The 18573-nt window shown below is 31.4% G+C and overlaps 1 protein-coding gene across 1 annotated transcript; it reads right to left on the bottom strand.

The window, feature by feature from the left end:
- Window positions 1-12209: 12209 nt before the first annotated feature.
- On the bottom strand, window positions 12210-16914 carry LOC132723170 (uncharacterized). Its single transcript, XM_060707847.1, has 3 exons — window positions 16773-16914; window positions 13999-14586; window positions 12210-12644 (listed from the first exon to the last, which is right to left on the bottom strand). The coding sequence occupies exons 2-3, from the start codon at window positions 14499-14501 to the stop codon at window positions 12476-12478; spliced, it is 672 nt and encodes a 223-aa protein (XP_060563830.1). The 5' UTR covers window positions 14502-14586; window positions 16773-16914; the 3' UTR covers window positions 12210-12475.
- Between the last annotated feature and the right edge of the window lie 1659 nt (window positions 16915-18573).

Raw genomic sequence — 18573 nt, 5'->3', positions numbered from 1 at the left:
TAAATTATTTAAAATTTCTCATTTCTGAAAAAGAGCCCTTCTGATTAAGTTTAATTTAAGGAAAATATCCAGAACTCTCCATACGGTAAACTTTGTTTAATTTTGCATAAAGGTGTCCTTTAAGGTATATAACTGACATATGTTGTCAATTTAATAGTTCCTTATAGTGCCTTTTAGGGGGCCCATACCTTAAAGTAATGTATAACAACTGTTTTAAATACTAAAATAAGTCTTTATATCAATTAAACGATAACGAAACATTCCAAAGACTTTTTAAAAGTCACATGGGTTTATTCTGTAATATAAAAACAATTATGACAAAATCTAAAGGTTATTTTGACTTTAGCCTGTCCTTCCACCGTTTACTCTTGGCTCTAATAGATAATCAAACATAATTTCAGAGAGCTTCGGAACACTGACAGTTTCAATAATAGTCTAAATTTTGATGTTTTAAAAATCTAGATTAAAACTTATAACAAAAAAATAACAAAAAAGAGAGAAAAAACAACAACAAAAAAGAAGAAAAAACAGAACAACGTTACTTTTTGGCTGTCAGAGCTGTCACATTATAATCAGATAACATGGCAAATACATTATATTGTAAGAGGAATTAAAATGAATAAGAGTTCCTTAAAGATTACATCTTGATTATTAATCAAGATTGCATTTTCTCTTACGTCACGTAGCAGTGCTGGCCATTTTTTCTTCAAGCCAGGTCCCAGCACATCTCATTACACTAGGTTATTCGTGCTAAAGCCGTTTGAATAATACATTATAACCGGGGGAAAAAACGTTAGACAATGTAAACGATAGTGTTGTGAAAGTACTAACTAATTAATAGCTTTGTAGTACATTAAATCAATCGTATAACCATCTTAACAATCATTAATTATTTATGTCTCTCGGCTGGATTAAGTAGGTCAAATATACTTGGTGGTCCTTTGCAAACATCAATTCACTGATAAGTTGTACAACAAATATCATCGGTGTCACACTCTGCTGTTTAATGTTTGTTCCGTTGCAAAGAAAGATTAAAAATTCGTATTTGTACAGTGGTCAAACTTTTAGATTAAGTCAGGAAACCTTTGAAAGAACTTATTATGATTATACAAGTTTTGGGTTTTGAGTACCGCCAAGGGCGTGAGGGATGCTGTATTTTATCATTATCCCTTTTGTGGAGACACAATCAAACCGAGTCTGCAATTTTCATGTTATTTCTTTGTATAAATGTTTCCGAGGGATCACCTTTTTCCAGTTTTCGGAATAAATTGCCGTTGTATGAATGCATCCATAGATGAAGCTGAGGTTTTTATTTTTACTAAGGTGTGGATGTGAGAATGTTATCATCAATGTTGTGTATCAAACCTAGCCTGCAAAATATGTAATTATATTATGTTGACTTACTTATAAGGATTTCCATTGTTTTAGCATCCAGCACACCAAATACTGAACATATGAAAGAAAAAGACAAAACATAGCCAAAATTTAGGAAATAAAACAAGATAAAAAACAATAGAATAAAATGTCGGATAAACAAAATAAACTAGACAAACAGTCACATTGAATATATACTTCATTTAAAAAATGTTGCATGAGAAAACCCATATATCATCAAATATTTCATGTTACCAAACAAATTATCAAATGCATTCACAGACCCTTCGAGGAAGACATTCATAATGAACTTTTCTGCGCGATCACTTACTATCGTCATTACCATTCATGAAATTAATATCTATCAAACACTGTCTGCTTCAAACAGTTGTGCCTTAACAAATTTGTAATTTTGGTCTTTACAAATTGCATACAAAACTGAAAAGATTGACAAGAATTAGCATAGAGCCGTAATTATATTTAATATAAAAATGGAATAAGTTCAGCTTCATATTTAAGGTTTTTATCAAGAATGTTTGTTAATCTTGTTTAACTCTTTTATCACTGGTTTTAAGTTCCTGACAAAATAAATAATGTTCATAGACGGTAGTTGTAATTGTAAGCTTCAGTCAACGCCCCCTAGCACCGGCTTAAGCAGAATTCAACAAATAGCAGTTACTGGTATAATTTTGAAATATCCGCAGATGTGTTCATATTGTGCTTATCATGGAACCTTCAATTTGACACGTAAGTGCCGTTCAAGGGTAATTTAATTATTTAATTCAATAACTGAAACGGGTTTTATATAACACATTAGCAGTTGTTACAAGATTAAAGATAACATTGCATTGCTGCTACTCTAATGCAACACGTTGCAGTATCACTTTAAAATCTAAATAATGACTACAAGCTTTACAACATAGTAACAAGCAACAGACACAACATGACCGAATTTATAGACATCCATTCACAAATAAGCTCTTACTTTATAAAAAAGACATTTTATAAGTAAAGATATAATTGTATTTCTATACAAGTCATGTTTTTTTCTAAATAAGTCACTCTATAATATCCATTGACAGTCGCAGTGGCTTAAATATTTGAAAGTAAAAATACTTTCTGTAAGTTTAAAGATAATCAAATAGAGTTTCCAAAAATATACATATTTGCCACATAGACAAACGATCTTTTTCTATTTTGGCTCTCTTGGCAAAACGTTTAAACATAGTTAATGAGTATTTTTGTATGTATGTACTTTGTTTATATTTTGCTACCTTAACGGCACATAATTGCACATTCAACACAACTGTCTTCCGTTGTTTAACATCTAATATGGTGTAAATTCATTATTTAAACAATATTAATCACATGTTTGATATTTTCTAAAGAATTGAAAACAAATGGATTTCTTAAGCAGTATTTATGCCTATGATATTCACATTTAAAAGTAATGTTGAAGCAATGTAGTCATAGTCAACCAAACGTGTTTCAAATGGCAATGACGTCGTGCATTCATTAAATTGATGTAAATTGCTCTTTCGCAGGAGAGTCTCTAATGTTTCTACTACTCTAGTAATGCCATTACTTATATTGCTGGTATATCACATATACACAAGATTCGCTGGTATCTATTTCGGACAGAGAATTGTGTCTTCTGTGGCAAACAAACTTCTGTTAAATATGTATAACGCTACGTGCCGATTTTCATTGTAAATATTTAAATGTTTGTACAAACCAAACCTTCAACATTAATACAAGAAAATATGCAAATGTCATTTCCTCGCCTTATCTGGATCCTTTGTTGTCAATCTTTAAAAAACATACTTGTCTAGAAACCTGGACGTTTTTGTCTTCTGTCTGTCAAAACATTGTTAGTTGTCATAACACTAACAGTTGATGTGTCGTGAATATTGCGATGAATCCAAAGACGATTTGTTGTATTGATTCTTTCAAACAATTAGAATAAATGGACTCTTTGGTCAAAGAGCTAGTTTAGGAATAATTTATAATGCATGCATGTCATTTATAATAATGCATGTTATACATTTGTGTTTTTGTGATAAACAGACTTGGAGTTGAGAACATTAAGATGTAAAAGCAACCTATTAATAATGATTATAGTTTATATCATTCTTAACACACTGTCTTCCACAGGTTTTACAAATTAACTTACAGCAATACTCCACTGTGGATTTTTATAATGTCGTGACTTGAATTTTATAAATTAATGTTCCATTTAGGACTAGGCCAAAAAATCTCAAAAGTTACAAAATTTCAGCTCATTCTCACACTCCGTATTTTTCAAGATTAAATATTGTAATTGTGAAAAAGGACCTGAAATAAAAGTGATGTAATGGTTTTTCACTAAAATTGGACCAAAATAGCATAAAAATACAATTTATCATTTATTTTTGAGTAGTATTCTTAATTATCTTTGTATATCTTTCTGATTGAAGTGCCCCTGGTGATCTATATAAGAAATTCAAATTTGATGTTTTCAGGTTTTTGGATTTCTGTGTAGTTCCTTTAAGGATGCCATGATAAATTCACATGAAGGTAACACAATGCAAACGATTCTCCACCTATATGACTGAAATACTGTTTGAAAAAGGCGTATAATGAACAAACAAACAAACAAACAAACAAGCAAACGATTCTGTAAATGAATACTCTCTTATATGTTGCACGTACATTGCATTAATCCATAACTAATTAATATGTAACTTCATTAATCATTTATGTCTCCTAGGAAGAATAAAACTTCTCATCTATTTCAAATAGTTCACAAAAGTCACGAAGGTCCTTGGAGCACTTAAAAGACATCTGATAGTTGACATCATTTTAGATGCATACAATGAAATTAAAATATAATTCATACGATATCAAAAAAACTAATATGTTGGTACAAATGTAACTCAATCATTATTTTAAATAGCATAAGTAAGATCAGTAAGATGCCAATAGCATATAAGTAATAAAACGATGATAAAAGAGTTTTATTATTTTATTATACCTTGATGGTAAGGTATGCCTTCTATATAAATGAGACAGTGTAAAATATCCGTGTCATTTTTTAATAAAATAAAGTTCATTTTCATTCAAATTCATAATTATATAAATGATGAATGTGGTGGTAACGTATGCCTTCTATATAAATGAGTGTAAAAATATCAGTGTCATTTTTTATTGAAATAAGGTGCATTTTCATTCAAATTTATAATTATATAAATGGTGAATGTGTTTTTAATAGAAATGTCATTAATCAAATCTATTAAAAGATACTTGACCTTTTTTGCACTGGCGGTAGAAGTATAAATTTTACATCATACAAATACCCTGATGAAAGCCATTTGGCGATGCAAGAGTTATGAGAGTATCATATTGAGAACATTGTGATCTGTGACTAAAATTCAGTTATTTAGTTTAATTATTAAGGGCTATACACAAATTGCGTGTATAACACAAAAGAGGTACCATTTTCAAAAACATATAAAAAACATGCACAATTCAAAATTAGCTTACAACGAATATTGAATGATATTTTTGATGTTTGTTCGGCCAGAAAACTGCTCATATTCGAAATTATTAATAAATTAATGGAAGGAAAATCCCATTTTGTTTATGTTTATCTGCGGCAATATCAACTCACTGTTTTCGATATTTTGTTGTTATTGTATCTGTTTTCATTTTTTATTTCAGTCATCAAAGGGTTTTATCTTATTTTGTTTTTATTGACAAATAAACGAAAACGAAACATTTCTTTGTTCACGAACCAAATATTGTTTGACTGTTTCCTTGTATGTGTTTCTCATAATACACTTTTGTGATAAACTGAACTGTGTAACAAAGCTGTTTAAATGTGTTTGTATCTGTATTTACTGTCTTATTATGCGTCTCCGTTTTTCATTCGCCTATTTACGAATATTGTCATTATAGCTATCAGAAAAAATTGATATTTTACATATCTTTCTTTTTGTAACTCCTACTTATCAAATTGGATATTATTGCAGTGTATTATTTTATTAACCATTATAACATGTTTTTAGTGGTTTATAGAAACACATGTATACCTGTGAATTATAAACTGATAATTTTACTGTTTGAAACGATGAAAATATCAATTTGATATTTTTCACTGTTTTGAATTTAAGCCCGTTACCTTGTTTCAGCGAAATGACGTCGTAAATGACGTCACTTGTAGTATTATTTGGCGCGCTTTTCATTTTGCACTAGGTTTAAATATCTTTTTAAATGTTTCTTTGCATATAATAAAAAAATCTTTAGTTTAGTGTAAGATCGAAATATATTTCACCTAGTGAGCACCTAAAGTTCATATTTACATACCTTTTGGTGCTCACTCGATGAAATATATTCCGATCTTACTCTGCACTAACCAAACATCCTCTACATCTATAGGTGTGCTGTTGGTGTGTTTGGTTGGTAATTTGCTATCGGGATCACGGTGGTAAGCGACTTTGAATTCATCAGAGTTTAATTGAGCCAACGCATGTTTCTTTGGTATGCTTTCATGCGATTTACCAGTACAAGTGCCGTCGCTTTCGGAAGAAACTGGTAACTATTGCATGTTCAAGAGCAGAGATACAATGCGTTAGACCGTAGAAGGGAGTTTATGATCAATCACAACGAATAAAAGCCTTTGACATTTTTGAGATTTATGCCTTGACCATTGCTATGTCAATCAGATTTTTGTTGTTTTTATATATATTCGACCTGTCACTGAAGAATCTCAAAGCTCTTCTGAAGAAAAGTAAGTCAAACAGAAAGTAAACATGGTTTGTTGCTGTTGATTTCACTGTTGTTGTTTTGTTGTTGATTTCACTGTTGTTGTTTTGTTGTTGATTTCACTGTTGTTGTTTTTGTATTGTAGCTTGCGCAAGTTGACAAACATTTTAAGGTTAGTGACAAAATATTTTTTTCTCTTTCTCTTATAACAAACATAAATTCACAGAGTGACATACATGCACACACTTGAAAAAAATCATCAAACATTCATGTGTTTACTAATCTTTCTTGATAATGACTTTGTCTGGAAAGTGGGTTGATTACTTTGTGTAAAAGGCAATTTCTATTTGCATTGCAATATCAGGTGTCAATTAGATAAATGTGATAAACTTGATGCGTTCGTTAATTGAAAACAGAAAATGTTTCGGGTTTCATTCATAATTCAAACAGTTCACAATATATTTTTTTTTTGCATTGATAAACAAACACCATTTTCGTATAATCATGATCAGTTCGTAATTACCAAATATTGTGATTGTCAGTTACTGTTACAATTCACACAAAAAAATAATTGAAAGCCACATTTAGAATGCAAGTATCCGGTATTGATAGTTTCTTTGTTTGCCTAGTGTTTGATACATGTGTTTTATATCAATACGTAAAGACCCACTAAGTCTTACAACTAGAAATGTGTCATCATGCCACGGATGCCCCCGCATGCAGCAAAATTTCAAATGTTATAATATTTAGTTCCAAATTTGTTTGCACAAATTATTTTTTTCATAGTTCAAAGCCCTTAAAACTTTTCAATGTTAAAACAAACCATTTTTATACAATGTTCAAGGCACTGAAATTATTCAGTCTTAACCTTTTGAAAATAGCATATTGCATATTTGTAGCCAAAATAATGGCTATATACATTTCCACAAAAGTATGAGTGCTGAAACTGAAAGTTCAAAATTTTTCCAACACTCAGGAAAGATAAGTTTGTCAAAAATCATTGAACCACGACCAAATTCAAACTTCAACTGCTTATTCTTAAGATGTATCTATATCATTTTCAAAGTGAAAGGCTCATAACTCTGCCAAAAAAGCATCGAACCATGACCAAATTCCAACTTGACCTGCGCATTCCTTTGACATATCCATATGTCAATTGTAACACTGTTGGGTTGATAATGAACAGAAACTGTAAATTTCATATCATTTTCAAAGTGAAAGGGGCATTACTCTGCCAAAAATCATTGAACCATGACCAAATTCGAACTTGGCCAGCGCATTCCAAAAACATATCCATATGTCAAATTTGAGTTGAATGTGTAATACTGTTGGGGAGATAATGAACGGAAACTGAAAATTTCATATAATCTTCAAAGTAAAAGGGGCATAACTCTGCCAAAAATCATCGAACCATGACCAAATTCCAACTTGACCTGCGCATTCTCATGACATACCCATATGTCAAGTTTGAGTTGAATGTATTGTACCATTCGGGAGTTAATGAACGGAAACTGAAAATTTCATATTATTTTCAACGTAAAAGGGGCATAACTCTGCCAAAAATCATCAAACCATGACCAATTTCGATCTTGACCTGTATTTTCTCATGACATATCTATATGTCAAATTTGAGTTCAATATGTGCAAAGGTTATTAAGATAATGAACGGAAACTGGTGATGAGGGAAGGACGGAAGGACGGAATGACGGAACAGGGTAACACTATATGCCCCTGCCATTATATGTCGCGGCATAATAAAAACTTTATTTAATTCCAAAAGATTAAATTTTGGAATCTTGTTATCAAAATGTTTCACATTGACCATACAGCCGAGTCATCTTTTGCTTCTTTTGCGGTTTTACAGGAAGTACAGTAATAGTGATTTCGTATTTTGTATTGAAGTCAAAATACTGCCTTGTTTTACATGTTGTTATTTTATCAGTGTATCACATGAGCCGTGTCATGACAAAACCAACATAATGGGTTTGCGACCAGCATGGATCCAGACCAGCCTGCGCATCCGCGCAGTCTGATCAGGATCCATGCTGTTCGCTTACCAACTCATTACAAGTAGAGAAACAGATAGCGAACAGCATGGATCCTGATCAGAATGCGCGGATGCGCAGGCTGGTCTGAATCCATGCTGGTCGCATACCCATTATGTTGGTTTTGTCATGACACGGCTCAGTCATTTTCTTTTAAGTAGCGGCGCTATTTTCTTCAGGTGATATGATTCTTAAATGTTCTTTTATCCATTATCACAAGTTTAAATATAACAGACATGTTTGCCCTTGATAAAGAAAATGAGAATGTATGTGCCTTTAATAAAAGCAACAAAAACAATCATGCATACTTCAATCATGTCATTTATTGAAGAGCGTGATAATCTTCGAAATGAACTTTTTGAAATGACTTATCTGTTTGTTGGACAGCATATAAAAAGTTTTCTCTTAAGATCTGACAAGTCATGATTATTTAAACAAGAATCTCAGCTTACTTAAGAATATATATATATATATTACAATAACATTACTAAAGTTGGTTGAAGCATTTTAAGCCACAAGAAGGCTTGAAATACAAAATCATCTATTCAGTTATCCACATGTAAAGGGAGACGTTATTCACAGATACACTGTAATTATGACTTATTGGAGTAGCCTCCCTTGATTTTATAAGTCAAATTTTGTAATTAATCTGTTGTTTCTTTTTCGCAAGTTACAAAGGTTTCATCAGTTTTAAGTTTCGTTTCATCAATAACAAATATCATTGATAAATAATTATACATTTAAACAGCAACAAATAATGCCTTTCATATCATATACTATATTTTAACTTTTTTCTTTGTCATTTTGATTTTATTTATTTTTTCATCATTTCAAATTTCAAATGGCAATACTGAATTTATTATGTCTAAAAATTCAATTGTTAAATGACAAAAAAAAACATTAATTATTTAAAATACAAGAGAAATTAAGCTATTTGTTACCAAACTAAATGCAACAAAATAAAAGAAGTTCCTTCTATTTACAAGTTCCTTGAATAAAACATTCCGCTGGTCTTTAATGACCATTGATTGTGATACTTTGTTCAATTGTTTGAAGATTCAATTCTGCCGGTGATACGAGGCTATAAAGTTATTTGCCTATGTATCACATAGCATTTAACTACTGTTAATATAATGCAGTTTTGTACTATTATGTTGTTTTTAGTATGTAAGAATTTTGTTTAAAATATTAACAAGTGACTTAATACGATTCCTCTGAGGATTTTGATATGACGTCGTGGAAATATCTTTTTAGTGATTAATAGTTTATTTGATGTAGGTCTAAATTAATAACTTGTGTGTGATCAGTTGCTCTTGATGTCTAATTAACATTGTGAAAAATGACCCAAAATTGAAAAGCGCTATAACTGGTTTTTTACTCAGTAAGTTAGGAAAAGCAAAGATTACAATTTATCTTTTGCATATACTAAACTGTTTAAGTGTCTCAGACGATGTATTAAAGAAATTTAAATTAAGGCTTCTAGATCTCAGTTGACTTTCTTTAACTACCTGATTCAATCATTATAAAATGGTCATCTAGTTACTTTATGTACTCACCACAAAAATTAATACGATATGGTTGTGAGAATTAATTTTCATTTTGTTCAACAGTAAAGGCAAAATCGCCTTTAAAATGAATACGCTTGTTTTCATGTATAATCTATTGATAAAGTTTAATGTATAAGCATATAAAGTGTTCGTTATCACTCTGAAAACAACTTATCATCCCTTATCCCTTTAATTCCCCTATGTGCCCGTTTTAGTTAATATTATTTCACATTACATTTCACCCTTATGTCCGCTCTAGGTTTTTTGAGTGTGTCGGGCCGCGTCCTGTGAACGTTGCCTTTGCCTTGTTGATCTTTATTCTTGTTCTTTTATCACACAATGTTTATCAACCTCCGAGGTGTCGAGGGATTTAACCCCTCTTTATCTAGAAAATTGCTGTTTATTTCATAATTCACATATACATTATTTTTTATATTTATAATGTGAAAGAGGATACATATGTGATTAAATTTTATCAAACAGACAGCAAACTCGTTGATAAAAATGGTTTAAACCTTCGAAACGTCGGAAGTTGATACATTTTGTGAAATAGACAGTTATTTATGAAGTGTTTATAATATTTATAATCTTAAACGAATCGATCTAACACTATAATGATTTTTATATCATTTGTATGTCAGGCATATAGTGAAACATGCGAAATATGTTAACATACTTTTATAATACCAGGGTTTGCTTCCAGTGTTTCAGAACAAAAATCCAAGATGTCTTAACATAAGATCAAAGATAAACACTCTGTCTGTCAGTGTTTTATTACGAAAGGTCTGCTAAAGTGAACTTCTGTCGCGCTTGCACTCATTTATCTTCATGCTGAGCGCATTTATCTGCTTATTCCATCACTTGATCACAGGCACATAATTAAAATATTAGTTTCTGTTCTGTTAGCATTGTAGGAATTTCATTATTCCCTTTTTTTTGCAATTGAGCAAAATTTAATTAAAAATTAAAAAATTAAAATCTACTTTGTTATTTCAAATAAATAGTGCAGCTATAAAAAACTTTGAAATACTAGATCAACAAGGAAGGGATGCATTCCATGAACACATCCCCAACACAGGACCACTGGCATGAAGCCCAGCCGGATACCAAACATGACAGGACACAGGGGCAAACAAACGAAAGGGTTTTCATGTCATTAGCGTTATTTCTTACAAAGTTATTACATTGAATGGCCACAATCTTTTTTCTTTGTCAATAACTTTATAATTATATACCGTTAACTTTGGGTGTGTTGATGCACTTTGATGAGTTCTTGCCTGGACGCCCAAGGTCAATGCCTTATGCAATTGAGGCACTGTTTAGATTATATAGCGACATTCCAGTTTAATGATTAATGATTAATAAATAAAATAATGTCAATAGCAACGATCTTTGCATCGAACGTCTATAGCTATAATAACACATGTTAATAATATAGCTTTGAAAGACAGACAGAAAAAGGGAGGAAACGTAATAATGTCAAACCTGATCATATCTGGGGATGAAAGAGAAACTCACTGATTGAAAATGGGAATTTAATTTATTTATTGCTTTTGAATTACCTCTACCGCAGTTTAAGATAAAAATCGACGAACAAAACTGTTATATGTTTAGGGAATGTGCCACATTCTCTTTGAAGTTTATAACGCGGGTTTTTATTCTTGTACGCATGCGCAAAATCTGAAAATCAGCAATTTCATTTTTTTTAAAACAGAATGACTTTCTTTTGGTGACGAGAAAATGTATGAAATGTAATAGACGTACTGTTTAGAATTTGACTTAATTTTTATTTTAAATCAACATAGCGTGCTGTAATTTGATTTTGCAGTATTTCATACCATTTGAAATAATTTTGTTATGATTTGAATATAAATATAAATGTACTTATGTAATGAAATTACACATCTTTACAAGCAAAAGGAAATAATGTCAATAACAAAATAGCATATGCATCACTTTGAATTTCTTTTTATATCAATTGATTCATTAATCGAATTTAGATATCGTACAAAACATACATAACACACTAAGATAATTTGTATAAAAATAAAATACAAATACAATACAAAAATAAAAAAAAAATCGAAATGTACGTAAAATTCAACTTTAGGCTTCCGTTAAGCATTTTATTATGATTTTTTTTAAAGACGCTGACATTTAAGATGGTGTCGATTCTTGCTTAACATCAGAACAAAATATGCCGCAGACATAAAAAAGACTTCTCATGAATAATGAATTAGCTTCTATTAGTAAGCTTGTTTTAACACTATATGATGTTTTCCATTGCTGAAAATCATGTTGTTGTTGTTGTTGTTGTTATTATTGTTTAATGTCCAATAGCTCTTTTCAACGTACACTGTCATCATAAATTCACATGTGTCTAACCATTTTTATTTGAATGTTAGCAATGACGTCATTTTAATAATGTTGCTTATTGTTCAGCAGAAACTCGGTAGAGCCTCGTTTCCTCGTAAACAGTTAACTTCGAACTAGATATTTCTGTCTGTAACAGCACCCGTGGTAAGATCCTTATATCCTAAATATAGTATTTTCTATTTTCTACTCGTTGACGTAATATTTGCCGAAAAATAACTTTGATAGTAGAAAATCTTAATATGTTTATGTGTTACAGACATTTAAGACTATATGGGACTTTAATTAAAATGTGTCGAATTAAATACAGCGTTGAATCTAGGTCACCCGACGATGATAAGTGAATGTTGTATGAATTATACTCGAATTTTCCGGACACTCTGCAAAGACTTGTTACTTTCGATTAGCTCTACAAACACTAGCCGGTACTGGTTCTTCAACTTTAAAGTTGTTATAATATTGGCCGAGGTCTGTCAAAACGGAGGTTCCAGTTTCAAACAGATTTGCGTGTTCACTGATAAATGCATCAGGTGCGGCTCTTCGATGGACATACCAGGCGTATCTACAAATTAATACAACAATCAATTAGTTTACAATGAACTCATAAGGCCGACTGAATGCCATTGCGCTCCTGTTCTTAAAGGGTTTTGTATGACTGTTTATTGACTTAAAGCAAGCGGTTACATTTTAAGAATGGCAATCAATGTAGGTCTAGATGTTTGGAGTTGTGTAAAAAGACAAAAATATTAAAATTAAACTTTTTAATAAAGCCACAGCACTGGATGACTTGATTTCTGATTATTAGTTAAAACACATTTCTTTAACAAGCATTAACTTTAAACAAAATATGACGAAATCGCCCTTAAATCATAAAAAAGAAAGAATTTCAAAGAAATAATGTTAGCTGTATTTGACTGGGCCAATTCTTAGATGGCAGAAGATTGCTTCCGCTTATCTCCTCTAAAACTAGCAAAAGCGAAGTTCAAAAACTAAACATGACAATGGTGGATTTGCGAATAAAGCTTGCACTGTTAATTCCCGGATTGTGTTCATTCAAACCTTTTAAGATGACACTGTCATGATATTCTACGAGGGATGTTCAGTATATGTAACGAATTTTTATGAAACTACACCAATAGATAATATAAAACTAGATACTTTTTTGCGCCATATATAATAATAACGCCATGAAAACATGACCTCACTTCCTGTTTGGTTCAAATGAAAAGTGGCGTGTGGTTCCCACATAAGAATGGAATCAATCGAAACGTGCTCGGCTATTATTCATAATAAGCTCGGATTGAAAGTAGTTCTACAATGTACCACGTGGTTTTAGATGTAAAAAAGAAACTATATAGTGTAATCTTCGATATTGTTAAATGAAAGAATATATTTTACATCCAAAGGAAAATAAAGTCTGTTTCGGTACAATTATGATTGAAAATATGCTTGACATTCATTTTTAAATTAAATATGCCCACTTATGTACACTTTTAAACAAATCCGACTTAATGTCAACAGGTTGGCGTTATGAACTTTCGGTTTCTATAACCATTATTACAAGTATATAAATAATGCATTGCTTACTTTTATATCTTCGAATTTACTTAATTTAGTTGCACTTTTACTTGATATATTAAAAAAAAACTTGTCAACAACTTCCAGCATTAAATTACTATTTGTTTTTCATTTTTAGCTTCTTAGCTTAGCTTACGCCGAAATACCGTATAAGTTCCGTGTATTCATACTATTGTGTCCGAAGACTGACGGAAAGGGCCGAAAAGTTGCGTTTGAAAAGGAATGCGTATGCCCGAAACAAGAATATAAAGTAGGTTTAAGATCAGAACGCATAAAAATGCAAATTTCAAAAGCAAGCAACAAATGTGAAGGGTGATTATACTGTAGGAATATCTAACCTGAAGACGTAATCTGCTTGCTCTAAATAAGGTAATAAATCGATCATGTAATACAGTTGCTCTTCCGGGGAGTAGGAATTAGGACATGCAAACTCCGTAAGCCATATTTTCAATCCGTACCTGTCGTAAAGTTGTTGAAGAAATATCATTGTACTCTGTGGGTTACATGAGTAGTGATGGGTTGCAAGGTAGTGAACGCGGCATGGCACAACTGGATCGCCACCCGGTATTCCACAAAGGATGCGAAAAAAATCATCGAACCACGCAAATGTGTCGCTTATACAGTTTGTCGAACCTCCGCTACATGGCGCAGCGGCTGGACTAACGATAAGCATTTTACCCCTTGCAGCATTCTCAATTATGTTCCAATTATCGGCTGCAACCTGCGGAGAAAGGTTTGCTTGGCTTACGTGATTAGGCTCGTTAAAGCCTAAAATAAACTCATTTCTATTATCAACGCTGTATGTGGATGTAGACCAATTTGGATTGTAACTCCATATCATGGGGACGAATGGGGCAAGGTATTTGTCGTTTATAGTACATCCACTCGCTGTTTAAATATCGCCAAAATTGGAGTCCCAATTGTACCTGATGAAATAAAAAACAATCAGAAAAAGGTTCATAACATATACAAAATGTAATAATCATCATGTAATTAAAGAAAATCCTTTTGCTAGAAGTTACGAGTGCGAATTACGCTGGCCTATTTCTTTCCACCTCAAAATTGTATTACGTACAGTCCGACATTTAAGAATTATTATGAAAAAAAGATATATCTTCATCCTTGTATAATTTTACCAATGAAATATGGTGCTTTATTATATACTTATAAATGGAATATTGCGAAATATCGATTAAATAAAAAGCGTATTTTAATCTTCATCCTTGTTTAATTTTACCAATGAAATATGGTGCTTTATACATGTATTGTATACTTATAAATGGAATATTGCGAAATATTAATGGAATAAAATGCGTATTTTCATTTTCAGCATTTTAACTGTAAAAAAAAAATGTTCACTGCTGCAGTGAAACATGTTTTTCGTATTTTCACTGGCATCTCTTCCCACCTTTTTTTAAATTTCAGCCAATTCCAAAAAAAAAAAAACATTTAAGAGGCAAAAAGATGTATGATAAACAAACATTCAAGTTTTTTTCTCTAAATACGGTTTAATATAATCACAAGGTATGAAAATTGTAATATTTCACTCGTGACTATTGCTTCTCATGGCATAATTTGTTTACATTACATACAACTCGATAAAAATAATTCCCGTATGTGAAATAAAGAAGGGTAAAATGAAATAAAAAGTTGTTTATTTTCGTGTTGTTTTTTTTCTTTTTCTTTATTTCTTTCTTGTTTGTTTGTTGTTGTTGTTGTTGTTTTTTTTTTTTTGGGGGGGGGGGGGTTGCTTGTTTTTTTTTAACACTCAACATGATAAAATTCAATATATTTCGTCAAAATATACTCCATATTTTACTCACACGAATAATTTCCTAGTATTATTATTCACAATTACTTGCATTATGAATATAATGAAAAAGATGATTAGCTCATAGGGATTGACGCAAAATTTTGCATTGTTTAGCAAGTATATATTAATTTAATATTGATTAACCGTTTGAATTATCATTGTACATAGATTCGTGTGTTATTTTGTCTTGGCCATATACATTCTATAAATATTTTAAGCCCAAATGCATATTAATGCCGATTACTTAATAAAGATTGACTGATTGATTGATTGATTGATCGATCGATCGAATTTGAGTCAGTTGTTGCAGAATAACGCACGGTTCGACTTCAAATGCGTAGGAATGTAAACACGAAGGTCAATAGCCGTGATTAATTAATTACCAAGCTTTGGAACGATAAGCCATGCATTATTTTACTACAACAAATGGGGAAAAATCCATTCCTACATATAGTTTACTAATGCAAAAGAGAAATGGTTAAATGTTTAACTGCCACATTGAGCGTAGAAGTAATTTTCCTGACATCATTTGGTTTATTGACGTTATATATGACGTGCAAGCATTCTTTGTTACGTCGTGCATATATCGTGTAACAATGCACTCGACTGTCTTATCTGTTTGATAAGAAAATAATAACAATAAGAGATTAATACACGACAGACCGGATGGTGATATAACCGTCCGCAAAGTGAATAATGGCACGGGGGGGGGGGGCTATGATTTCAACTGATTATGAGTGTCACGTGACCGATTATGAGTTTGTGGCCACGTACAAAACTGAAATTTTACGTCAAAAAAGCACGGACCGCTTAATTTTATAATGAGAACTTAGCGTAATTTGTACAAACAGACTTATATAACAAGATAAAGAAAAAGAACTACAAGACAATTTAATACTGAGAAACGGAACTTTGGTGAACACATAAGGGAAACAATTCTGTATAAGTTTCTTACAGCATGATACAGAAAATTCAACTACAGGAATTTTAAAGTAATTTAAATGTACTACTTTCATATGACCTATCAAGTTTTTTGAAATAAACATCATAGATTGAGCGGAAAGTGATAATCGTTTCTGAAATGAATTATGCCCTCGGACTGAAGCCGTCTGTGCTATTTGTGACTATGCGATCCGATTAATTAAATTTACCCTTCCGACCTTACGTGAATTAACTTTTATTTTCCTAATATAAACAATAAATGAAATTGATGCTTCAATCATGACGCCAAAAAGTGACGTCATAAAATTCTACAAAGACAACATATCTTTAAGATAAGGTAGGAACTTGTATTCTTACCACCATCGTATATTAGTTAAAGCGTCCAGATCCCCACATTTGAATGCTTGTAAGTCGATACCATACCCTTTTTTCTTAGACCCATGTACAGAAGATACGATATATAGCCACGCAAATATCCACCAATGAGCTTTATCCATAACTGTACCTGTTTGAACAAAAGCATTATTACACTCAATGTTTCGGGCAACAAATATAGTCGCTTCCACGTGATATTGTAAAAGTTTGTTTGCTTGTTTCTTTAGTTTTACAGCTAGACACAACGAAGGTGACAGTATGATGTTGAAGCGTGACACAACGAATGTGACAGTATGATGTTGAAGCGTGACACAACGAAGGTAATAGTACATTGTTGAAACGCGACACAACGGTGGTGATGGTATGATGTTGAAGTGCGACATAACACAGGTGATGGCATGGTATTGAAGCCCGAAACAACAGAGGGGACAGTACGATGTTGAAGTGCGGCCAAACGAAGGTAACAGTACGATGTTGAAGAGAGACACAACAAAGGTAACAGTACGATGCTTAAGCGAGAGAGTAAGATTGTGATAGTATGGCAATACAACAGTGAAACGATAGGGTAAGGTGAGCAGTGAATGTAAAATTAAATTCTTAAAATAATTTCCACAATTTACTAAACTGAAAGAAAACAGGAGAACCACCACCCTAAAGATTCAGTATGAAAATTGTACACTAGTTTCCTTAGGAAAATGTTAATACAACATTTTCTATGGTTATTATTAGGCACAAATTCATGGTAAAGCTTAAAATAACCTTTGCTGATGCCAATAAATTGTCCACCAACCGCATTTAAATGTTTCACAATCAAAGAATTAATTATTAATGAATCAATTTGTACATGTATAACAATTAATGACATCAAAACATTGCTATGAAATAAAGTCATTACTTACTTTTTTGTCACAAGTCCATTTATGAAGTTGAAAAGTGAATATTTTTTACAATTATAATATTTTTAAAACTTTATTTGCTATTTCATCTCTTTGCGCTATTACCTTGACAAAGAGAACCCTGTATAAATAACATCCAATCTTTTTGTGATACAATTTGTTACCAGTGCGTACAAAAAGATGTATAAAATAAAATGATATATATGATAATATGGCAAATTCAAATTACGAAATGAGAAGTTCTGCCCTCGAAAAATAAGAAGATCATATAAATTTTAGATTTTTATCTTATTTAGTTTTCATATGTCATAACACATATAACATTAAATGTATATCATCGTGATCCAGCAAATATTTAAAGTAAAATAACACTCATAAATTACAAAATTGGATAATGTTTATAGGCCCACAAATGCCTTTTTAAACTTTTTTTTATTTTTTTTGTTTGTTTTTTTGTACTTCTATAAGGTTGCTCATTACCCAATTACTTTAAGCATCTTTTCCTCCTGTTGCTTTTTTTGACAATTAGTTACAATTGGAGTGATTTAGTGTTTTGTATGGTAGACAAATAGTCCACATAATAAAATTTGCTAATTTTACGACATATAATGGCCAGTGAAAATAAGTTCGGGCCAGTAAAACTCTTTAGAAAATTTAATTAAATTTATATTAGTAGAATAAATACAAAACTGGAATTCTGGCTAGTAAATTCAAAATCCTAAATTCATTGACTGCATTTTCTTCGGGCATGTTCTAAAACCAATATATAAATTTATAAAACTCATTCTTTCCTTCTAAACAGGTAAACACGAAAACAATAATTATAATTCTTAGACATTTGTTCCTTCAAACAACTAAATATTTTCATTCGATGACTGAATACAGTG

The sequence above is a fragment of the Ruditapes philippinarum genome, unplaced genomic scaffold (assembly GCF_026571515.1).
Source record: "Ruditapes philippinarum isolate M1 unplaced genomic scaffold, ASM2657151v2 ctg14081_1_1_1_1, whole genome shotgun sequence".
Taxonomy (NCBI): Eukaryota; Metazoa; Mollusca; class Bivalvia; order Venerida; family Veneridae; genus Ruditapes; species Ruditapes philippinarum.
The sequence above is the reverse complement of the archived record's forward strand: the minus strand, read 5'-3'. Positions and strand labels throughout refer to the sequence as shown.